This window comes from Theropithecus gelada, chromosome 19, assembly GCF_003255815.1.
Source record: "Theropithecus gelada isolate Dixy chromosome 19, Tgel_1.0, whole genome shotgun sequence".
NCBI classification, from domain to species: domain Eukaryota; kingdom Metazoa; phylum Chordata; class Mammalia; order Primates; family Cercopithecidae; genus Theropithecus; species Theropithecus gelada.
Window position 1 is genome coordinate 49,396,304 of NC_037687.1, and position 22,850 is coordinate 49,419,153.

Sequence of the window (22,850 nt, forward strand, 5' to 3'; positions counted from 1 at the left end):
ACACACAAAAAAATGTGGAACAAAATTCATCTCTGCTCATTATTAGGGATTTCAACAATTGCACACTAGGCTTAGAAAAATTCTGGTTATCTGAGCGCTCCAGGGGCTTTGCTTCTGGATATGTGGTGCGTCCTCTCTGCTCATTGATTCCTATGGATTCGTCATTTAGCTTCCTTTTAACTTCCTTATGCAACTACCAGCTCATCACATCGAGGAAATGATGCAGGATGAGGCGAGACCATCCCGGTTCTAGGTGGGTTGTCTCAGGGAGAGCCCAAACTTGCTTTCAAGAGCAGTAAGAGCAGCGGCCCCGAGGTACAGGGTTGGAAAAGGCCATGGTCCTGTGACCTACCCGCCTATCCCTTCCCCTTCAGAGCAACCCAGTTGCTTTTCTGTAGCAGACATGCAATGACAAAGCCCTAAATCTTTGCCCTCCTCACCAGGGTCCCAATGTGCCAGGACTAGGGGCCTGTCATCTCAACTGCCCTGAGCATTGCCAGTGTCATCAGCCAGGCCAACATCCCTTTCCATATGAACAGCTCAGCAGATTGGACCTGCCCCATATGCCTGCATTGGAAAACGATTGACAGGGAGCCATGGAAATCCTCCCGAGTTTTTTTTTTTTTTTTTATTAGCAGTATTTATCACCTTCTCAAAATCAATTGCATATTTTAAATTAAAACAAATGACTATTTCTAGACTAATCAATACTTGCATCTTTGCCTTTTAAAAAGTAAAAAGTTTAATGTAAAGAAATCCTCATCTTTGCTTCCATCAATTCAATTTTAACATAATTCAATATTTAATAAATATAATCCTCTTTGTGCAGAACAATGTCATAGAAAATGCGAAAGATTTCATGGTATCCAAGATCTCGTGAGATGGAAAATGGTGCCTCTTTCCCTGGAAACTCCCAACCTCTGGGTACTTTCCTCACTTCCTTCACATATCAGAAGCTGTTTATTCCTACGAAGTATTTAAAAAAATGGGTTTATGTATTTAATGATTCTAAAACCAAAATGCTACCTACTATCGGCACAATTGCCATTTTTATCTCTTTAAACTTCTCCAGCTTGACGTTTCTAAAAGGGCAAAAGCAGAAAGCCCTTATATAATACCTAATTTGTACATCTGCGGTTTCTTTCAGACTGGCACAGGCACCATATGTTTTTAATTATCATAATAGCCCTAAAGAACCTGTTCTGTGGGAAACACATATGATCCTTTTATTACTGGTTTGTAATTTAAACAGTTTTAACAGAAAAGGTCTGGCTATCGGGGAGTGACAGGCTCAAAGGCCTAAGATCCCAGCCATCAACCTCTGGAAGCTCAAGTTCAGATCCCACCCACCGAGGGGGACCTCCTTCCCCCTGCCTGACAGAGGTAATTGGGCACATGTGAAGCGGCTCTGTAGGACCTTAAAAGACATAATCTGGGATCTCCAGTGACGCCGGGTTTTGGTCAGAGCCCGGCACAATGAGAATAAGGTTGATAAATATTATCCTGGTCTGACCTCTGCTGCTGTCGAGGTTGGGGGCAGGGAGGGGCAGCTGGAGCCCTGGGCCACCCACTCTCTATGCTCCCCCAGACCTCAGGGAACAATTGCAAGGTGGGGGTCCGTTTTCTTCGGGGCCCTCTCACTGCGGGGGAAGGAGGGAGATGACAGGTTTTTGCTTTTATTCCCTGAGGCTGGAAAATGACTGAATAAATATAGCCCTAAAAAGAATTGATTCGCAGACTGTCACGTGGAAGGACTCAGTTATCACTGCGACTTTGTCATTTATGGAGAGGTGAGGACACTGAGGGGACAGGAGGAGATCTGCTCAGGGTCATGTGGCAGGTCCAAAGCCACTCGGGTCACAACCCAAGCACCTGGTCCCCACCCAGTGCCCCGCCTGCGTGCTCCAGGACAGGGCTCCCCAGACTCTGTCGCAGGTTAGGATCACCCAGTCGCAGAATCGCTGCTCAGAAATGGCCCATTCCCTCCTGACATGAACCTGGCAGGCTGGCAGGAACTGGCTGTTGTTATGCACTGTTGGTTGGTTTCTTTATTTTTAATGCATCTCAAATGTGTATTAAAGGCACAGAAAAGCACCCACAAGGTGAGGCAGCTGAGTGGCCACTCCCAGGGACCTCCACAGCCCAGAGAGGCCAATCCCAGGAACCACCACTGCCCAGACAGGCCATTCCCAGGAACCTCCATTACCCAGAAAGGTCACACGTGGGGACCCCCACTACCCGGAAAGGCCACACACAGGGACCTCCACTGCATGGAAAGGCACACGCAGAGACCTCCACTGCCTAGAGAGGCCACTCCCAGGGACTTCTACTACCTGGAGAGGCCACACGTGGGGACCTCCACTGTCCAGAGAGGCCACATGCAGGGACTTCCAGCGTCCAGCCCCGAATCTCAGCCCTGCCCTATTGTTTACATGCTGAGTGATCTTTGGTGCAACTAGATGCTGCTCAGTGACTCAGTTTCCCCATATGTAAAATGAGAATAATAAGTACTCCATCCACATCCTCGGGTTTTCATGAGGATGAAATGTAAGAGTCTGATTTGCACTCTCATCTGTATGGGGCTTAGAACAGGACTTGGCACAGAGGAAGTCTTTACTATTTACAACTTTGCTTGGAAGGTTAGTGGGTGATTTCGGAGGACCAGATCCTGCTGCTGGGATAAAGGGAGCCGTTCCTTGGGCATGGAGATATTTTGGGGAAACAGTCATCTGCCCTAGACCCAGGATGCCCCCACATGGCTGGTTTTTGAATGGAACAAAACGTCCCGGTGGTAACTGATTCCTGGGTGACCCCTCATAGACAGTCAGGGTGTGGGGCAGGGTTAGGAGCCGTGGCCTACTGAATTTTCCTCTAGGCTGCCCAAAGGCCAGGACTGATTTTACATAGTTGCCATGAAAGTGACTTTCTTTATTCCACGATTGCTTGATTTTAGCATCCAAACGTGACCTGGGATATTTTATTACTTGGATTGTGTTTTCTGTTTATTGGTGGTCCCAGCCTGACATTAGAAATGCTGTGTCTTGGAGGACTGGTGTGACGCGGTTGGCGACACTGATTGCTGTCATCTGTGAGATGGGCTATCAGGTTTAATGCTTGGCATCGGAGGTGTGTGTCTCAGGGAATTCCCTTCCCTGACTCTGCAACAGCTTTCTTCATGCCCGGTGTTCAGCTGGCCAAGCTGAGGCTCACAGGGGCCCCTGGAGTGGGAAGGTCATGACCTGAGGCGCTAGAAGAGTAGAAAATCACAGCAAGAGCAGACAACAGGCATTGGAGATGACAGAAGGTGGAAAGGTGGGAGGGGGTGAGGGTTGAAAATTCACCTGTTGTGTACAGCGTTCACTATTCAGGTGACGGATACACTAAAAGTACAAACTTCACACGCAACGTAAGGAATCTGCACGTCTACTCCCTAAATATATAAAAACAAACAGAAAATTTTTTAAAGAAAAAGAAAAAAGACTGTGGGCAAGCCGCCTTGCGTCCCTTGGCCTCAGCTTCCTCATTCATAAAATGGGTTCTGATAATGACAGAGGGTGTCTGGTTACGCAGAAGTGGCTGGGGTCCAGAAGTGCTGAAGGCCTGGTTGGCCTGGGGGCTTCACAGGAGGGTGGGCCCACACCGGGGCAAGGCTCGGAGTAAGTCCAGTAGCAGGCCAAGTCTCCCCAGATCACCCCATCTTTCCTCCTCTGCAACATGCTCTCTCCCCGGGTCAGTAGATTCACTCAGCTGACCTCACCCTTGAAGAAGGAGGGCAGGGAGTCACAAGCCCAGATCTGGCTTCCTAAATGACCCCAGAAGACCAAGAAGAAGCTATCAGATAAGTTAAAAAAAAAAAAAAGGAAGGGAGTCTACACAGTCCCCACCCCAGAGGGGCCGAGCTTTCCTTTTGGCAAAAAGAGGACCAGATGGCCACCCTCGTTTGAGATGTCAACGGTGACCTCCCAATGCAACAAACAGAAGTGCATCTTAATTAGAGTTCTTCCCGGACAAGGCAATGCCACGGACCCACCCCTCTAGGAAGTAAGACCTTCTTAATCACAGCCTTGCAGCCACAGTGGCTGTTCTCCACCCCTGCCCGCCTGGTGCCAGCCCAGCTCTGGGCCCAGCCGAGCCCAGGCAGTAGTGGAGCGTCTCCCCGTTTCCAATCCTTGGAGTCATAACTCACATTACTTCCATCCCATCTGCACCCAGTGAAGGCAGAGCAGGGAAAAGAGCATAAAACACAAAGTTCCCACAGACAACATCTGTCTCAGTGCAAACAATGGACCATTATCTTGTAAATAATTCTGATTAAGCTGCAGCATTTCCTCCTGAAACTGGCGGTGGGAGTGGAGCAAGCGGGAGAAGGCGCTGCTGGAGCTCCAGCCCCAGCGCCAGGAGCTGCACTTGGGGGTCTCCCTGACCCTCCCCAACATCTCTACCCACAGCCACTGAGCACCGTTCTCCCCAGCCCGACCACCAGGACCACCAGCAGTGGGAGGACCCATCCCATCAGCCTGGGCACCTACAGCCCCAGGAGGCTTCAGGAAAGTTTCCCTGCCAGGATCCTTTCGTCTCTACTGGCCTCCTTTCTGTCTCTCTCTCTCTCTCTCTCTCTCTCTCCTCTTCACCCATTTCTTCCACTCTTTCCTCTCCTCCGGATGCAACCTCCATCATTTCTCTTCTACTCTCTTCTTACTTGTTTTCTCTCTCACCCCTTAGCCCTCAGATCCTCTGTGGCACTCTCCTTCTCCTTTGGTGCCCCCATCCCAGGCCCCTGGGGCTACGCCTCCTCGCTGCCCCATCCCAGAGACACCTTGACATGGTGGGAATTATGTGTGTCCGTCTGGAGGTTCCAGGCCTGTGGGCCCCAGCCTGTCCTTGGGCTCATCTGCAGGGGTTGTCAGGCTGGGGAAGGGGCCCATAGGAATCCCGCTTCCCACCACTGGAGCATCCATCAGGCCCAGCACCTCTCCCTCCTGTGTCTTCTGGGATGTGAGGTCAGCCTGCCTGGCAAACCCCAGTCTCATCACCCACCTCACACAACACTTCCTGTTGCAAAATCCAAAATCCACTGTCGCAAAATAAAACTGGGGACTTCACAAAACCACCCCAACATGACATCCAGGTGTTTAACCTGTGCGAATTAGAAGGGATCATTCACTTTGCAGGGGCATTTACCTCAAAAGCCTCAAAGAAATTCCCTTTGTGATTTAAAATTAAATTACTGGGTATCATTTAGAAAGGACAGTTCTAGAGCCCAAAGTCTTAATGTAACCCAAAAGCCACTGATACAAGAATCTTGGCCACCGATTGGCCACCAGAGATGATTTTTTAAAATTTCCTAATGGTAAATACTTTTTACCACTAGAAAACAGTGAAAACAGCTCAGTTGGAGCCAATGGGGGTGTGTCTGTCCATCGCAGGAATGGGCTTGTTGAATTATCATATGGGTTCCCCAACAGACCTCCAGATGTGTTCACCCCAGGGATGGGAAGAATCCCAGATGGGCCATCCAGAAAGAGGCCTTCCAGCGGTGAGTACAAATTGGCAAGGATGAGGGCGGGGCGCCATGATTTATAATAGCCTGCCCTGATTCTCCAGCCACTTGGCAGGGTTTTTTGGGTTCTGGGTCTTCATCGAAGCTCTGTCTGGAGCCTACATGGCTTTCCGAAAGCCTAAAATAATTGAAATGAGGGTGACTCGACAACTTCCAAGTTCTTCATATTCACTTTATTCTCTTAAAGGATACACGAGTGCCTCATTTGATGGATGATAATACTGAGGCAATTGCATTAAGAAATGCCTATGACAAGATGTCCAGTTGAAAGCAAAAAGCCAAGGACTTGAGGGTTTCCCATGTGGAGATAGTGCATACTGTTCCAAACTACCCTGGGCTTGCAAGCCCAGAGTGATTTTGAGTGACCAAGGGAATTCTCAGGATGGAAAAGTGGAACGGTCACAGGCGCAGAAGGAAGTGAATGTGAACTGCTTCCATGCCCCATGTGTGCAAGATGAGAGCCTGAGCCCGCATCTCTCAGTGCCTGGGTTCCCACCCTCTAAGTGTGACGGGTACATGTATTGAAAGGAAGTAGGAGGCACTTATATCCAAAAGGGACCCCCCTGGATTCACACATTGGTATCTGCAAAGCGCTCGAAGATAACCTGATCATCATAAAAAATACAATCTTCTCAAGCTCAACTGTGAACTCAACAGGTTGAAAAAGAAAAGAGAAAAAAAGTCAAATAATCAGGTTTTTCTTGCACTTCCATGAGCTGAAAATCCAGTTTCATTGATCTCCTTTTCTCTTTTCTTTTCTTTTTCTATTTTGACAGACTTCCAGAATTAAAAGAGAAAATCCTCAATAGTCTTCTTCTAATTTAATAGAAATATCTTCAGGATAAGGCAAGTTTTACATGCCGGTGCACTGGAATGGCAGATGGCCTTGCCCAAATGGAAATCCTACACACTCTTTTGTTTGTGGAAAACCAGAACATATCTCAGGAGCCCTACTGGTATGGGGACTCCAGGACTGACAGGGTCCCCATGGGTCATCTGAAAAGTGAGGACTAGAAAAGGGTGATGGAGACTATAGAGTTTAAGACGTAGGAGGATCTGGAGCAGACATCTGGAATGCTCCCTCCTTTAACTGACAAGAAAATGCTGCCCAAAGAGGACACGTGAGTTGTCTAAGCTCCTTGGAACATGACTGCTGCAAGGTGCTTGGTCTCTTGACCCCCAGGCCAGCCTGCCAATCATTCTTCCAATAACCCGGCCCCTAAGCTGAGAGGCCACGCCTTCCCTCCCCACAGGAGCCATGACATGCACATCTGTTCTCATCCATGGCTCTCGTTGGTCTGCGACTTTCTACAAGGGATCCAGGAGGGTGTAGAATCGTTCCCACTCGAAGCAGACACTGTTGGTTGTTGGTTCTTCACTCCTTCCCTTCTGATTATCTGGCAATGCCAATGGCCCCTTGCTTCTTTCTGCCTGAGGTCTTTCTCTCACTATGGGAAGGATGGTTGGCCATCAGGTGCACTGGAGGGACCCTCAGCTGCTGGGAGACACAGAGCTGGTGTGTAAATACCCCGGCTCCTTCAATCCTTGAAGAGACTGTTCCAAGGGGAGCTCTACACAGTACCTTAGAGGACCCCCAAAGGGGCTGAGCCCCTATAGTCCTACAGTACTGACCCTCTCATGAGTGCATCTGTGCTTGTTGGTTTACCTGCCTTCTCTGTCTCCCTTCCCTGCTCCCTCACTCATGCTTCCTGGGTCACCTCCCACATCTACTGCCTGTATCCAGGTCCTTACCTCAGGATCTGCTCTAGGGAGACCCCATCTAGGTCACTGAAGAAGTCTTAGGGGATTGAGAGGACTAACGGCCCCTCTACTTGACAAGAAAGAACTCATCCTAGTGTGAGTCCCTAATTATCCACCGGGGCCACTCTGCACCCCAGCAAAACCACCTTCAGCCCTTCCCCACGTGCAGGGCGCACCTTGGAGTGGCCTGTCCTGGTGGTCAGCCCCAGCTCTCTCCCCAGGACAGACAAATCCCTTGACTCAAGAAAAAACCGACTTGTCCATCATATAAAAAGAGCAATAATTTGGTAAATTAATTGCAAATTTGCTTTCCCCGCTTGGTTGCCTTTCTCCTTTTATGTGGATAATTGAGAGCATATTATGTTAATTTGACAACAACAGAAGTTCAAAAAGAAAACTTAACCTTGTGAGCAGTGAGTTACCATTAGATGGGTGTGTCTGGACAACTCCACAAAGAACATGAAAGACAAACCCCTCGTGAAGCCAGCCAATGTCTGGATGCACAAATGGCTATTTTTGCCAATGAAATAGCTGTGCAGAGTTCCCCAACTTTAACCTTGAAAATGCGCATCCCTTGCTCCAGAGGCAGAATCTGCTTACGCAGAGACAATATTGCCAATGCGCTGCTGCTGATTTGGGGATGTAATTTAATCATCGGGAAGTTTCTTTGAGAAAAAGTGACTATACTTATGGAATAATCATCTCCCAACATTTAGATTCTTTTTCTCCAACCAGAATATCTACAATCTCATCAAAGCAAACACACTTCCGAACATGTGTAAATAGAGAAGTGGATCTGAAGACTTACTGCAAGGCACTCTGCCCTTCCTTGGCCTCTCTCGTCTTAAGTCACAGATGTCTCCTTGGAACTCTGCTCTATATACTATGGGGCAGAGAGGGGGTCTCTGATCCAGACCATGGGGTTCATGTTAGGAAGGGTCCGGGTCTCAGGCTGAGGGTAGATCCAATGGATGATGTTTACGTTTGCTCCAGGTCTGAATTCAAACAGGTGGGGCTTGTTATAATCCCATGTGTGGATGGGTGGTGGCTTAGGGGAAGGTGGGCTTGCTATATTTCCATGTATGGATGGATGGTGGTTTACAGGGGACATGCTCTTGTTATAATCCCATGTGGGGATAGGTGATGGTTTACAGGGTACATGAGCTTATTATAATCCCATGTGGGGATGGGTGGTGGCTTGGGGGAAGATGGGCTTGTTATAATCCCATGTGGGGATGGGTGATGGCTTGGGGGAAGGTCGGCGTGTTACAATTCCACGTAGAGATGGATGGTGGTTTACAGGGGAGGTGGGCTTGTTATATATCCATGTAGGGATGGATGGTGGTTTATGGGGGAGGTGTGGGGATGGATGGTAGTATACAGGGAAGGTGAGCTTGTTATAATAATCCCACTTGGGGATGGATGGTGACTTAGGGGGAAGGAACACACAAGAAACAGAATTCCCAACCCCCTTGCAGAGCTGTGAAATGAAGTTGGCTCATTCCACAGAACTGAATCCACCCAGCTCCCCGGCAGGCAGAAAACGGGATATTCCCAAGAACACGCAACTGGTGAGAAAGGAGTCATCACCCAGGGATGGGGGTGATGAGGAGGAGGTGGATGGGAAGCAGGGGGAGTGCACGGCGTGACTGCCCTGAAATGAGAAGATGGGGAGCAGGATGGAGCTGGCTTCATAAAAGTAGGAGAATGAGAATCCACACAGGCATCCTCTAAGCTTGAGAAGTTTCCACTGGGGAGCAACTCAGGAAATACCCCCTGCTTTAGAAACAGAAATGCTTCCGAGTCCCCCAGCTTGGAGATTCCATTAGGGGGATTGGGTCCCCGTGGAAAGGAAGAGAGAACAGCAGACGCCTGAATACATGGCTCCAGGGAGCCTTCCAGGCTGTCAACGCAAGGGGCTGGGAAGATCTGTTCCCTTCCGCAGCCTCTCCCTCACTGGCTTGGCACTCCCTCTGCCTCCAAAGCCCAGCCCCCCATGTCCCATCTATATCCCTCTGGGCCCCATCCCAGAAGGACTGGCAAAACCCATGGGAGCTGTGGTGCCCCAGGTTTGCAGGAAGTGGGCAGTGGGGTGTACATGACCAGCAATGCCAGGAACAGTGCGCTCAGCCCTGGACAGAGGCCCCGAGAAAAAGGCTGGGAGGAATTTTCCCTCGATGTGCACCCCATTCCCCTTGGGGCAGGTCCTCAGACTCAGGGGACATTGCAAATAAAGAAAAACCTCTCCTGGGGCCCTACTTCTTGTGCAGGCTTGGCCTACGTACACTGGCAGTGGAAACTGGCCCTGCCTAAATGTGGCCACGCAGACCTGGGGCCTGAAAGTTAGGATGACTCACTTTACCTTTGCTAGGCATTTAGGGATCCATCACAGTTTCCATAGGAACCCATGGTACGCACTCCCAGCTTCATACGAAGGGAATCAGGCAGCAGTCGTGGGCGCTGACCACCAGGAAATCTGACAACCTTCTTCACAATCGACATTTTCTCTTTGAAGCTTTTATCACGTCTTCTCAGACTCCGAATCTCTCACTTTTTACCTCTTTCCCAAAATAAGAGACAACCTAATGCCATAATGTGGTCTTTGGAGTCAGGGTCACTTGAAAAGGTGTTATGAGAAATACAGGAGGCAATGTTTCAACCAGCTAGGGTGATGCAATTGTCCTGTTGTGGAGGCCAGGGTTGTCCGATGGGCATTTCTGGCTTTCCGTTCCCTTGTTACACAGAGGACACTTTATTTATTTGGGGGTGTGAAGAACGGACTTGGGGCTTGAGATTGTGTCCTACCCCGAGTCCCCCAACAGGACCAGTTAGACAAGGGCGCAGGGATGGTCATTGAATTTAGAAGTTTACAAAACACACCCAAGCAAAGAAGCTTGGAAACACCGTTGAAATGGCAGGACCCTAAAGTCCAGCTCACGGACCACAAAACCAAGCAACACAAGCAAAAAGCAAAATCGGTCCTTCCCGTACCTCTCTCCCCACCAGGAGGCAAAGTGGAAGAACAGGCAAAAGCCTGTTGCAGCAAACACAGGTACAGCCCAAAAAGGTCAGCAGTATATAAAGATTCCACCTCCACGAATCCTGAGTCTCTTCATTACAAACTACCCCTTCACAGGATGAAAAGAACATGTTCAGATTTGCTGCAGGAAGGCTGGGTGTCAGTGTTTCCACATCTGGGATGGGGCATGATGACCTGCGTACTCCGTGCCCAAGTACCCCCACCGCCACCGCACCAGCCACAGTTCCCGTGGGCGGTTGTGGGGCCTAGACACCTCAAAGTCACTTGTACAGAGAAACGGGCCCATGTCGCCTGACTCTCCCCCACCCGCCACAGTCATCCACCCAAATTGGAAGGTCCTTTTCCACTTGCATGTTTATGAATTGTTACTCACAGGACCCACCAAAGGGTGGATAGAAAAATGCAACGATCTGCCCAGGCAAACAGCCCAAGAAACAGGGTAAATGGCATTCCCTGAATGTCCTGTTGAGGCTTCCAACAGAGGGAAGAACGTCAGGGGGCAAGGGGGGTGTTGCGGAATGAGTTAACATAATGACTCAAAACTACACTAATGTTTCACAGCTTTTTTTTTTATTAGCAATACCAAGATAAGTTATTGAAGCATTTTTAGTATTATTTTACATTCCATTCATAAATGACCTAACTTGTAACTCAGCATACAGCACACTTAAAGATATAGTTTGACACTTATTCAGAAAGCTACAATTATTATAACTTACATGCCTTCATTACCAGGAACACCTTAATATATCTTCTAATTACTTCAACAATACTCTGTTCCAAAGCACGCAATCACCCCGTACAAGTTTACACATTTTGCTTCAATCACCATTTTTAGGTTGTAGATGTCAAGGTGCTATTCACGGAAATTTTACTGTCATCTGCTCCTGGTTAATAGGACGACCTGACACAATATTAAACTAGCAATATTTCTGCTTAAATACTATGGAGAAAGAGAATTACTGCACTTTTCTGTATTCTTCTAAAGTGTTACAAAATACAGGACAATCAGACACAAGCAGTAATACCCACGAGACCATTGCAGGACCCACCTCTACACGCTCAGGTGAGCTGGTGGAACAGACCCCACCCCCAGCCAGGTTGCCCACAGGTGAAGGGATCTGTCATCCACCAGCAGTTGTCACTCAGGATTCATGACTTTGAGGGAGTTTTCTCTCCTGCTCAAGTTACTAAGCCTTTGCAATCCATGACTAATAGTGGAACATATGGGGTAATATTTTTAGCCTCTGATTCTCTGCTATATATACTGTAGGTTGGTGCGCCGTGTGTATACACATACCTATGCCAATAGTAATTATTTATTCAACACACATATGTGTATACATTCTTCTCTTGACTTTACACGATTAACAAGCTGCAGATAACCACCGAGGACCACGAACAGACAAGGGCAAGTCCAGATAGACCGACTAGGACAGGGAGTGTCACTTACCTGCAAGAAAATGTTCAGATTTATTAAATAATCCAGAAACCATCAGGGCTAGAGGCATTTGAAAGCAAGGGCAGGGCCACATTCCCTAATTGTTTAATGGAATGATGACAATAAAGTGGTATTTATAAAATTTGGTCCTTCTGTCTCTGGCTAAAGCAAGAATAGTCAACATGATTAGGGCAGGTTGGCAATTAGACGTAGAGGTGCTGTTGATCAGCACTAAGTAATAGGAGGTAATTACTGCTTATTTGAAACCTGGGCTTTGCACACAACATCTGAAATTAAAAAGAAAAAGAAAAAACCTGATGCCTTCAGCAGGTAAGATGTAGCCTGTGTCTAGATAGTTGTCAGTTTCAACCAGCGCTTTGATTCAGCAGTTAAAAAGGTAGACGCCAAAGCTTAGACCCAGGGTACCTGCACCCACTTAAGAATGGATGTGTTCATACCGTTCCTATTTCAGATGGCGGTGGCTGGGTCTGACTGGAGGGTTTACATTTCCTTAGTGATGTGGGTGTCTTTTCCGACAACAGTCTCTTCTCTCAATACTCTCTTCCTTCCTCCCAATCTTAAGTCATTACCAGGGGCGGGAAAAGATATATATATCTTTTTTTTTTTTTTTAAACCAAAGAGGCTGATTGCCCTCTCCTCTCACCTAGGCTTGGTCCTGAGCAGTAGGATTCATGCAATCCAAAGAGAATATGGACATAGCAACTAAAATTAATGCTACCAGACTTCTCTCTTGATTCAGAGGCCCTGTTGATTCAGCCAGTAGCTTTTGGAGCCAAAAATATGCAGCAAAAGGAAAGGAACATAAACAAGGCTAAATGTCACCAGTGTTTGCCGACTTACAGACACCATCCATTTGTTTGTTCTGAAATGACGAGTGGACCATTTGGCAAATACAATGGTATTCACACAACAGTTCTGTCATCCTGCAGTGCAAACGACATCACGTCAGTGGCATTCCCATTTAATTTAAAAAGAGGGAAGGAGAACAGAAGAAGAATGCCTTTGGAGTTTGGAGAGAGCTGCCATCCAGAGAGGCTGCCACTCCATCAGACACAGTGCATACAGCAGGGCTCTGGAGGAGGGTTGGGGAGAACCCGCTCCAGGTGCTGGAGATCCCAGGGGACATTGCCTGTGTTTGTCCCTCCAGAGTCAAAGAGAAAAGCTCTGCAGCAGGTTGCAAGGCAGCCAGCAGGGGCAGAACAGGGCAGTGATTTGCATTAACTCACAAGGTTCTGCCCTTGGACTTCAAGGCAGGCCAAATGGTCCTCCCTCCTGGGGTCTAATGTCAGGCCCTGGACACACAGTATGAATGAGAGCAGGCCAGACGGTAGAGGTCAATAGCTAATCTGTAAATTATCCAGTTGGGCAAAGGAGGTGAACGCAGAGGTGTGCTTTATCCATAGTCTCTGAGGCCAATCCATGTAAGAATCAGCTCACAAAAAAGAAAAGGAAGAGGTATGAGAGCACATTTGTCTTTAAATAAAGTAAGGCGGCAGCAGAGACAAAAAGATCTTGCAGTGGCGATGCCCCAGGTCTCCCACACCCCCAAACCAATTGCCTTCTTGTGCTAGCTGGGTACAGCCTGCACTCCCACACACTTGGCAGATTGGAATTTTGTGGTTGTCTTCCTGTGCCATTTTCCTACCTTCACCTCCCTTGTTCATCAGAACCAGCAGGTTGTAGACTCTTGCACAAGATGAAAAATGTACCAGTAACTGTAGACTGTGTATCACAGCCTATACTCAGGGTGTCTGAGCATCTGCGGCCCTCACTGTGTATTTCATACCCCAGCCATGGCCTCCTTACAGGTCTCTAACTGACTGCAGACCTTTGCCATTTCTTGGTCAAAGACTGAGGCGGGGCAGGACTCATTTCCTACCCCCAAGCACTTGCCTGGTATCAGTAACAGAATGGAGTAACCATTGGGATGGGAGGTCATCACAAAATTGCCAGAATCATCTTCAAAGCAAACTTCCCCACAAACCAAGAAAGAGCTATCAACCATGCATCACGGCCGAAGTGAGGAAATGAAACGTGCCTCTCTAACACTGATGGAGGTAAGGTTGATGGCTGCCGTGCTTAAGGGACGATTGCGACCCGAAGATGTTTGCACACTGACATCATCTCCTTGCAACAGTTTCACGTGGATGCTGAGCTCCGCAACGTCATGCAAGCTCAACTGAGAAGCACTGATCCAAGCTCTTTTATCTCTTATCATCTATTTCATCCCTATGCTTCCTTCCATCAGTGAGGAAACAGGCTTTCACAGAGCAAGCTGGCTTCAGAGACAACACACAGCCACTGCCTCCTTCCTCTTCTGTGTGTGCTGGCTGTGAGGGGGCAGCTGTGGGTTGCACTGTGCTGGGGTGTTCTCCTGGAAGTCTTTAATGTATACACAGAGGTGTGGTTTCCCAGAAACAAGGTACCAGCCCATCTGGGTCAACAAGTCCTCTACCTCTGGAAAGTCTCTCTCACGTCTCTGGCTTTGGCATTACCAGACCATGGATGGGGCCCTGCTGCTGCTGATGAGAGGTTTCCCGTCACCATCTCACTGTCCAGTGGACTAACAGAGGACTAGTTTTTGCACGATACATTCCCTAGGGATGACCACGGGAACACATTCCTCTTTACACCAGAGCAGGTGTTGACCAACTAAGACCCTGTGGACCAATTCCAGTGCACCGCCTGTGTCAGTACCTAAAGTTCTAATAGAACGCAACCACAGCCATCATTTTCCTATTGTCTACGGTGGCTGCGGTGCTACCTCCAAAGCAGAGTTGGGTTGTCACCACAGATACCCCATGGCCTGCGAGCCAATACTTTTATTCTTTGGCCCTGTAAGAAAATATCTGCCACCTGTTGCTTTAGACTGAGTAGCTGGTAAAACAGTAGGTATTGGCCAGGCATGGTGGCTCATGCCTATAATCCCATCACTTTGGGAGGCTGAGGTGGGCGGATCACCTGAGGTCAGAAGTTCGAGACCAGCCTGACCAACGTGGTGAAACCCTGTCTCTACTAAAAATACAAAATTAGCCAGGTGTGGTGGCGCATGCCTGTAATCCCAGCTACTCGGGAGACTGAAGCAGGAGAATCACTTGAACCTAGGAGGCAGAAGTTGCAGTGAGCCAAATCGTGCCCCTCCACTCCAGCCTGGGCAACAGAGCAAAACTCCATCTTCGAAAAAAAGGAAAAAAAAAAAGGTAGACTGCCTATGCCAAGAATGCCATAAGGCTTAGGGAGAAGAGAAGTCACATTTTAAGAGAGTTCAGCTTTGGTTGTCCTGGTTCATTCATCACACATTTAAAAATATGTAAGTTGAAGAGGTTTCAGTGGGCCTGAATTCTTGGGTGTGGGTCCCCATCATTTCACTAGCGTGGAAGCCCAGAGTACCCTTATTCCATAGTCTTGGGTATAATTTGGGTTGGGGAAGCCAGTTGCCCAATAACCTGAGGATGATAAGCTAGAGATGTTAGCACGACTGCTGTTAATGGGCTTGCATTCTCCCTCACTTCCTCCCAGGCCCATTGGGTCACTAGGTCTGGTAGCCACTGCACATAGGGCTTTGTGCCCATGATCAACATGCTGATATTTATTTATTTCATGTTTATTTTAGAGAAGGGGTCTCGCTCTGTCACCCAGGCTTGAGTGCAATGTCACAATCCTAGCTCACAGCGGCCTTGAACTCCTGGGCTTAAGCGACGCCCCTCCCTCGGCCTCCCAGAGTGCTGGGATTACAGGTGTGAGCTGCAGTGCCTGCCCTCAGCCTGCTCACAGATGCTCCCAGTTCAGCCAGGTTTCCCTGGGTGGCAGTCACTACAGAGCAGAGCTCCTTGGGGCAAAGGGAAGTGTGTTCTTTTCCCTGCTTTCCCGTTCATCTGTTACTCATTCTTCTCTGTCCTGCCTACCCCTGGGTCCACCAAAGGACACAGTGCAAAGCCTGCTTGGGAGACCTGACACACAACAACTCCATGCCCTGGCCGTCTCTCTTAGGTTTGAAAGGCAAGGAGTAAGGGTGATCTGGTTGCTATCCAAATCCACAAAATCCCAGATAAAACACACTCTTTAACCGCTCCATGCAGCGGGCCCCATGGGTGCTGTGCAGACCAGCCTTGGTGCTGTGTGCACAGGGAAGCTTGCCCCTTCCAAGCCAAGTGCCGACCCAACAGTGCATTAGCGTTTCTCTAGCTGGACTGGGCTTGTCTGCCTTGCTTTGTCCATGGATGCAAACACTGCTCTGGCCTTCCTCTCTCTGCCTTTCAATACTCATGTGGAGCCTGTCCCATTACAAAACCAAGGTCAAACATTCCAATAAAACGAAGGGCACCTCCGAGTTCTCCGATAGCACTGGAGCACCCTTGTACGTTATGTTCTTTCACAGAATAAAGAAATGTGACTCGTTCCTGGAGACTGGAAGTCACCTCAAGAAACTAAGGATTTGATAGGAGTGGGATTTCCTATAATGAGATCAGACCCCTAGTGGGATCTGACCCACTGTGGAAACAAGGATGCCTGTCCTCTGGCTTAATCCAAGATGGCTTAACCTCTTCCTTGGGATTATTATAATACGCCTCTGACAGGCAGTGTGCTATCCTCTGTGGAAAGAGCTTTAGAAAATTCCCACTCAAGCTCTCGACACTGTCATATGCAACAGGCGTCTCCCCACCCAAATGGCTGGGTTGGCTTCTCCCCTCGATGGCTCTCCTTCTGCAACAGAGCTAGGAATCCACTGGCTGTTAGGATAGGCAGGGCACACTGGCCAGGACCCTGGCTCTATGGCACCAAGGAATTTAGGACCAGAGTTTTAAAAGTTAGGAAGAAGGCATGCAGAAATGACAGAAGATCCTGAAAGTACAGCCTGCAATATGAGTATCACCCACAGACTAGGGTGAGACACCACCTTCTCCAAATCAACAGCAAGGGTTGAAGGAGCTGCTGAGATCTGTGGGGAGTTTATATGATTTCAACTAGGTATTTCTGATGCTTCTTCAAACACTTTTACACCCCTTGAGAACAGAGCTCTTCCTTAAGAAACACAGGAACATTAGCTCCTCCTATAAGCCTGTTTCTATAATCATGAAAGTGGGGATTTAGGTTTACTAACCAGACAAAACCAGCCCTGAACTTTATCCATCTGAAATGAGAAATCTAGGAATGATGCTTTGGTCTGACAAAGCCCAGATTCTTAAGGAGAAATAGTGATCAGCCTGGTAGGCGGATTTAGAAACCCGTATCTACTTTGAGTGAAGAAGAGAAGGAGGAATAAACATTAGAAATATTTTATTCATTGTGCCAATATCACTTCCACCCTCGCAAAGGGAAGCTAGTGGGGGTTTAAGGCTTACAAATGTCATTTGTGCTTCCTGTCATGCTAAAAAGAGAGTGAATTACACTACTTAACAAACAAACAAACAAACAAAAAACAGCCCATGTGGATTTATGTGTTCCTCCTAGATGGTAACTTTTAGAAAGGATGAATATGTCTGGACCTTCTGGGATACCACAGTCGCCCGCAAGACAATGAGAAGAGAACTGCAATTATGGTGGGCCAGATATGGGGGGAGTGGGATGAGAACTGGCAGAGCCAGACCCATCCTAGAGGCAAGAGGGCAGTGGCCCTATCCCCAGGCAAATGCAAGAGCCAGGGAGGATCTTTTCCTGCCTGTTCCCAAACTAAAGCAAGAGGAGGCAGAAGAAATGGGGCCAAACAGAATGCAGAACTCACACTCTCTAAAAATAGGCAGCTTGTGGCCAGAGTCAGTTTCAGCATCTTCCCAGGAGTGGAAGGTGGGACAAGGGCCCTGAACCCTCTGATGCAGAAGCAACCAGGAAGCCTTCAAGCTTGGCTGGCATGAGGGTCCCCAAGTCCCATGAAAGAGGTGGGGGGTGAGGGGCACAGCTTACAACCCTGGGTCTGCTGCCCAAAGGCTGAAAGGTGGACTAGGCAACCGGGCTTGCACATAGTGGGGAAATGTCAGGGGCGTGTTGTGTGCTGCTGTTTTGGGAAAAGGTGAGAAGTGCCTAAGAGCTTGCAGCCCATAGAGAAAAGGCTCTCAAGACCCAGCAGGCTCCCTGACGTTGGCTTCCCATTCAACCTTGCCTGGTGCGAAAGGATACCATTGGGCAAACTTCCTCGAGCCAGGCAGCCTTCCTTCATTACTGATAGGAAGATGGGAAAATTAATAGGGGTAATATGAGCTCATTTCAATAATAATGAGCTCATGAACATGCCAGGTTTTGATCTTTTCTGATGCATGGATTCCTGGCAGGAACTATGGTCCTACGTAGGTAGTTGAAAGAACTGAAAATAGACTTTTAAAAAAAGGCTCTAAACAACAATAAAAAAGAAACCACCCCAATCACAAACCTAAAACAACAATGAAAAAAAAAAAAAAAAGCCTTAAACATTGCTCCACCAGTTAAAAAAAAAAGGAAAAAATTTGGACTGACATAAAACACTTTTTTCCCTTCTTTTAAGTATTGTTTTTAACAGCTTCAAAAGTAATGAATTGTATGTGGCTAAAAATAGATCTGGGGGTAGTGGTTAATGGGGCCTTGTGAATCATTCAGCATAAGGAACTGTCAATATTTTTTTGAGCTGTCAGAAATCCATTTAGTGATTTTCGACAATTCAAAAAAATATTTCTGACCGCTTGATTCAGTTCCTAGTGAATTAGGGAAGAAGAGGAATAAAAGAAATATATCAATCTAAATTATGAACCCAGAGTCTAGCTTCCTGAATTCTGCTCTGTGCTTAAAGGAACAACACGATGTTGAGGTTCAAAAATATTCTCTTCTATTTTTCCCCTTCCTTCCCTTTTCTTTCCTTTCTTCCTTCTTTCCTTCCTCCCTCCTTCGTTCCTTCCTTCCTTCTTTCCTTCCTTCCTTCCTTCTCTCCCTCCCTCCCTTCCTTCTTTCCATCCTGCCTTCCTGCCTTCCTGCCTTCCTGCCTTCCTGCCTCCCTGCCTTCCTGCCTGCCTTCCACAGGTGAAGTGAAATTATAGATATCCATTCATAAATTACAGATGGAAAGGTATCATGGTCATTTGTCTCTGGTGAGGATATTTGGGGCTGGTTTCAAACAGAAGAATATGTTGAGCTTCTTTTCAGAGAAAGGCTTTCAAATACGGATATCTGGGTGCCAAGAGAATGACTTTGATTCCCCCTGACCACCCCAACATTCATTTGATCCAAACCTAGTCCTTAAATTTATCATTATGTTCTAAAATCTGGAATTCCTTTGGGGTACCCATATGCTTTAAGGAGCTAAAGAAGTGTCAGTTTGCTACAGGATCAGACAAGCATGAATCCAAGATGCACAGGGTCACATCACTACTGTTCAGGGACTTCACAATGTACATGTCTTGTTAGAACAACAGACAGACAGGTGAACAGACAGACAAACAGAAGGCAAGCGCAGAAGGCCAAAGTCACAGTAACTGCCATTTGGTTTGTCTAAAAATGAGTCACAAACACCCAGAAACCATCTCCCTCTTTGGAGAGAAGGTCGCTTTATTTCTATACTGTGGTTAGTGTGATATGATTTTAGTATCCTCTAAGTCAATAAAAGACAAGTTTAAGAAAGCAGATTTGGCTTAGCAAAGCAGTAAGGAATTGTCTTTAGGCATCTTTTGCAAAAATTGAAAAACTGAAGAATTTGCAAGTTACCATGTCTCTTTTCATTTTTGTTTTGTAAGTTGATTTTCCCCCCTTCAAGTTCTAGATGGCAAACAGGAGTAGTTCACATGGTGAAAGACCACCCCCTTTTCCATGCCTTCTGTACAGGCATTTTAGTACATTATAATGCAAATTGGAACACAAAAGTATGAGTTCTAAAACTTCTAAACAAAATGGACTTTTATGATTGTCTACATTGCAGATACAGCATTGACGGTTTTTTCTAATATTTCATTCAAAATTTGCTCATGGATAAGTCTACCCCATTTTTGTTTTTTAAAAAATGCACAATTCAGCACTGATGTTTTGGGAAATGAACTATAGGAAGAGGATTCTAAAACTTACCACACAAGTCTGGCCTCTTGATACATCCAGAATTTGCTGTGCTACTTGCAAGTCCATTAAAGGCTGCTAAGCCATCAGAGCTGTAGGCCCTGAGGACCGACAGCATGTTCATCGGCTTGTCCAGGCTCTGCGGCCCCCGCTCCGGCTTTGGCAGGCCCGCCAAGGGGTCCTGGGCTTGGAGAAGACCCTGGCTATGCCACTGCTTCTCCGGTGCTTGGGATAAAGGTGAGACCAGTCCTTGGACGGGCTGGGGGGCACCTGTGGGCTGCAGGCTGTCCCCGCCATCACTGCTGCTGTCTTTGCTGAGGGCAGACAGGGGCTTGGTCATCATTTCCGGTTCGGTTTCAACATCCTCTTCATCGTTGTTCTCTCCCTTGGAGGAGTCCATGTCCTCCGAGGAGGCGATGTCGGAGAGGTCATCAGTAGTGTTCTTACTCGTGGTTTCGGGGATCAGGATGGGGGCATCCTCTTCAGAGTGGGCTTTTCCATCAGGCTCCTTGTTGGGGCAGGAACTGGAGGCCCCCGAGCCAACCATGCCTGGGTAAACACCAAACTGCTTGTAGAAGTCGGATGGGAAGTTACAAAATGCAGGGTCCACGTGGCTGGTCCATGTGCCGCTCTTCTGCTCCCCCAGAGTCTCCTTGACCTGACCTTGGGCCATCTTCTCAGAAGCAGAGTCTAGAGAGCCAATCATACTGGAGAGGCCCATGTCTTTGTTTGATTGTACTGAGGGCAGCAGGGCCATCTTACTCGCCTCCCGGGCTTGGTCTTTGCAGTTGACTGTAACCCCGATAGTGTTATCTTTGCGTTTCGCTTTGCCCAGGTGGTTGGCCTGGAGATGCAGGGCCATGAGCTCCATGGAGGACGTTGTGAAAGCACAAAACAAGCAGCCGTGCCACGCGATGCTGTCCTGCACAGTTACCGAGGAGCCCGGGAGGGAGGCGGCATCTGGCCGCACAGACAAGTCTAGGGGTTCATACTGAGATTTCTCGGACTTCCTCTGGGAGGACTTGCCACTGGGTTTCTCCTCGCCACCATCCACTCCGTGGACTTTCATGGAAGGGGGGTCAGCCAGGCCTTTGTCCTTCACGTCCTTCTCCTTCTTCAAGGAACTGAGGACAAAGCTGTCCATGAAAGCTTGCAAGGACCCTTGGAAATTCACACCGTTGCTCACGATGCTTTGATAAGCTCTTCCGATCTCGGAGAAGTGGGTGCTTTTGGCAGGAAGGTCGGCGCCTTTCAGAGCATCTGAGGGGATCTCTGAAGACATGCCGGTGGCCTGCCCCGAGTGATCTCCGGATGAGAGCACCCCTGATGTCCACTGCTGAGATGCAGGGCCTCCTCTGAAGTCGATTCCAGGGAGACCCTTGAAGGCGCCCCTCAGGATGTCTGGCCTGATGAACAGAGAAGCTTTGCTTGACATCTCGTCCTTGTGGTCCTGATTCGGGGGCTGCCCAGACAGCGGCCCAGCCCCATTCTGCCGCTCCCGGTGGTGTCGCTCTAAGTGGTATTTTAAGGACGCTGACTGCGTGCCGGCATAGTCACAGTGCGGACACTTGTAGGGTTTCTCACCTGCAAGATTTTGATATAAGAAAAAAAAGAGGCGTTTATCTCATTTTGGTGTGCTGAACGAGGCTGGAAGGATCAACATTTGTTCTTTGAAACAAAGCAGCTCAAACTAATAATTAGAGAACAACTGTTTTTTAATAGAAGAATAATTCGTACTCTTAAGCTTTTTTAATGATTTTGTACCATTTGGGACTATTCAGGAATGACATACTATCTACACACAATTAGCTATCTTTTTCTTTATCTAACATGTGAAAACGGCTGTAGATTTAAAAGCTATGATTATGAAAATTAAGCATAATAATTTCAGCCACAGTGATCATTAAAAGTAGAAGTTTAAAAAGAGAAAGTATGTAACAAATGGGTGGTTGCAATATTTTGTGTATACAATAGCTCTAAAATTTGTTTAAATTATACACATGGAAACCATTTTTAAACCTAAAAATTTTATGGCACTGTTACGCAAGACTGAAATGAATGATTTAAGTCTTGCTCTGCAGTAAATCATGGATATAATTAGCAAATGGCATACTGCACAAGTAATTTATCATTATTTGGAGGGCACCATTCCAGACGGGCTCAGATATCTGCAGACCTACTGCACTGTTTCTAAATAAAGAACTATAAATACAGATTCTATAAAATATTAATACCATTACAGTGCATTATGATTGCAGCATGTAAAGACATATAGTTAAGATAAAAAGCAGTCAATAAAACTTAAAAGAAAATGAGTAATAAAAAGGCACAAAATATATTTAGTTTCTGTATTTGAAATTAACATTATCTACTGGTCTTTGTAGTGCCTTAAATTTGTACTAATGGCAAACCTAATGCTCCGGTAGTAAAATGTGTAATTTACCTATAATAAGCGCTTTCTAGAGAATAAAAATAGCTTTAAAGAGTGTTTTAAAACATATAAGATAATTTTCATGAATTAAATATTTATTTAAATTCAACACCCCCAACTTCTATTGTTCTTTTCACTATGTGGAAAGATACCAGAAGAGACAACTTACATTTGCTGGCATTGGGGGATAGAGAAGGGAAAGAAGGTAAATGACTGCAGATTTAAATATATTTCAAGAATTTGTTAGCAATCCCAGGGCTTTTCTAGACTTTGCAATCAAAAGGCTCTCTGGAAGGAATGGGGACTGTGACAGTCCCCACTCTCTTATTCACAATGCTGCCCTGTCGATATCCACAATTATTTCTTCTAGGAACCTCAACTATTCCCCCTCCTCTTCCTCTGTTCTATTATAAAATAGACTGATCTAAAAAGTAACAGCAAATCATCAGTGAATGGTGTCTTCTGAAGACATTTCACTGTGTCTAATCTCAGCAGAAGGCATGAGTCCCAGTCCTCCAGGCACAGGGCATTTGGGGGCATGGACTTTGTGAGCAAGAGGGCCACCACCCTGGCTCTGAGCAGGAGATGA

At 47.2% G+C, this 22,850-nt stretch overlaps 1 protein-coding gene across 2 annotated transcripts in view; it reads right to left on the minus strand.

Annotated features, from left to right (window-relative positions):
* The window catches only part of ZNF536 (zinc finger protein 536), a 338,195-nt gene that overhangs the window by 142,680 nt on the left and 172,665 nt on the right, over nt 1–22,850 (minus strand). Inside the window, exons 4-5 of one of the 2 annotated variants that reach the window (XM_025367309.1) lie at nt 19,843–21,414; nt 10,910–11,814 (exon numbers count right to left, since the gene is read on the minus strand). In XM_025367309.1, coding sequence (XP_025223094.1) covers nt 11,807–11,814; nt 19,843–21,414 — 1,580 coding nt within the window. In that variant the 3' untranslated portion in view covers nt 10,910–11,806. Of the gene's footprint in view, nt 1–10,909; nt 11,815–19,842; nt 21,415–22,850 lie in introns of those variants that run through there. The other variant, XM_025367308.1, reaches the window with a different exon arrangement.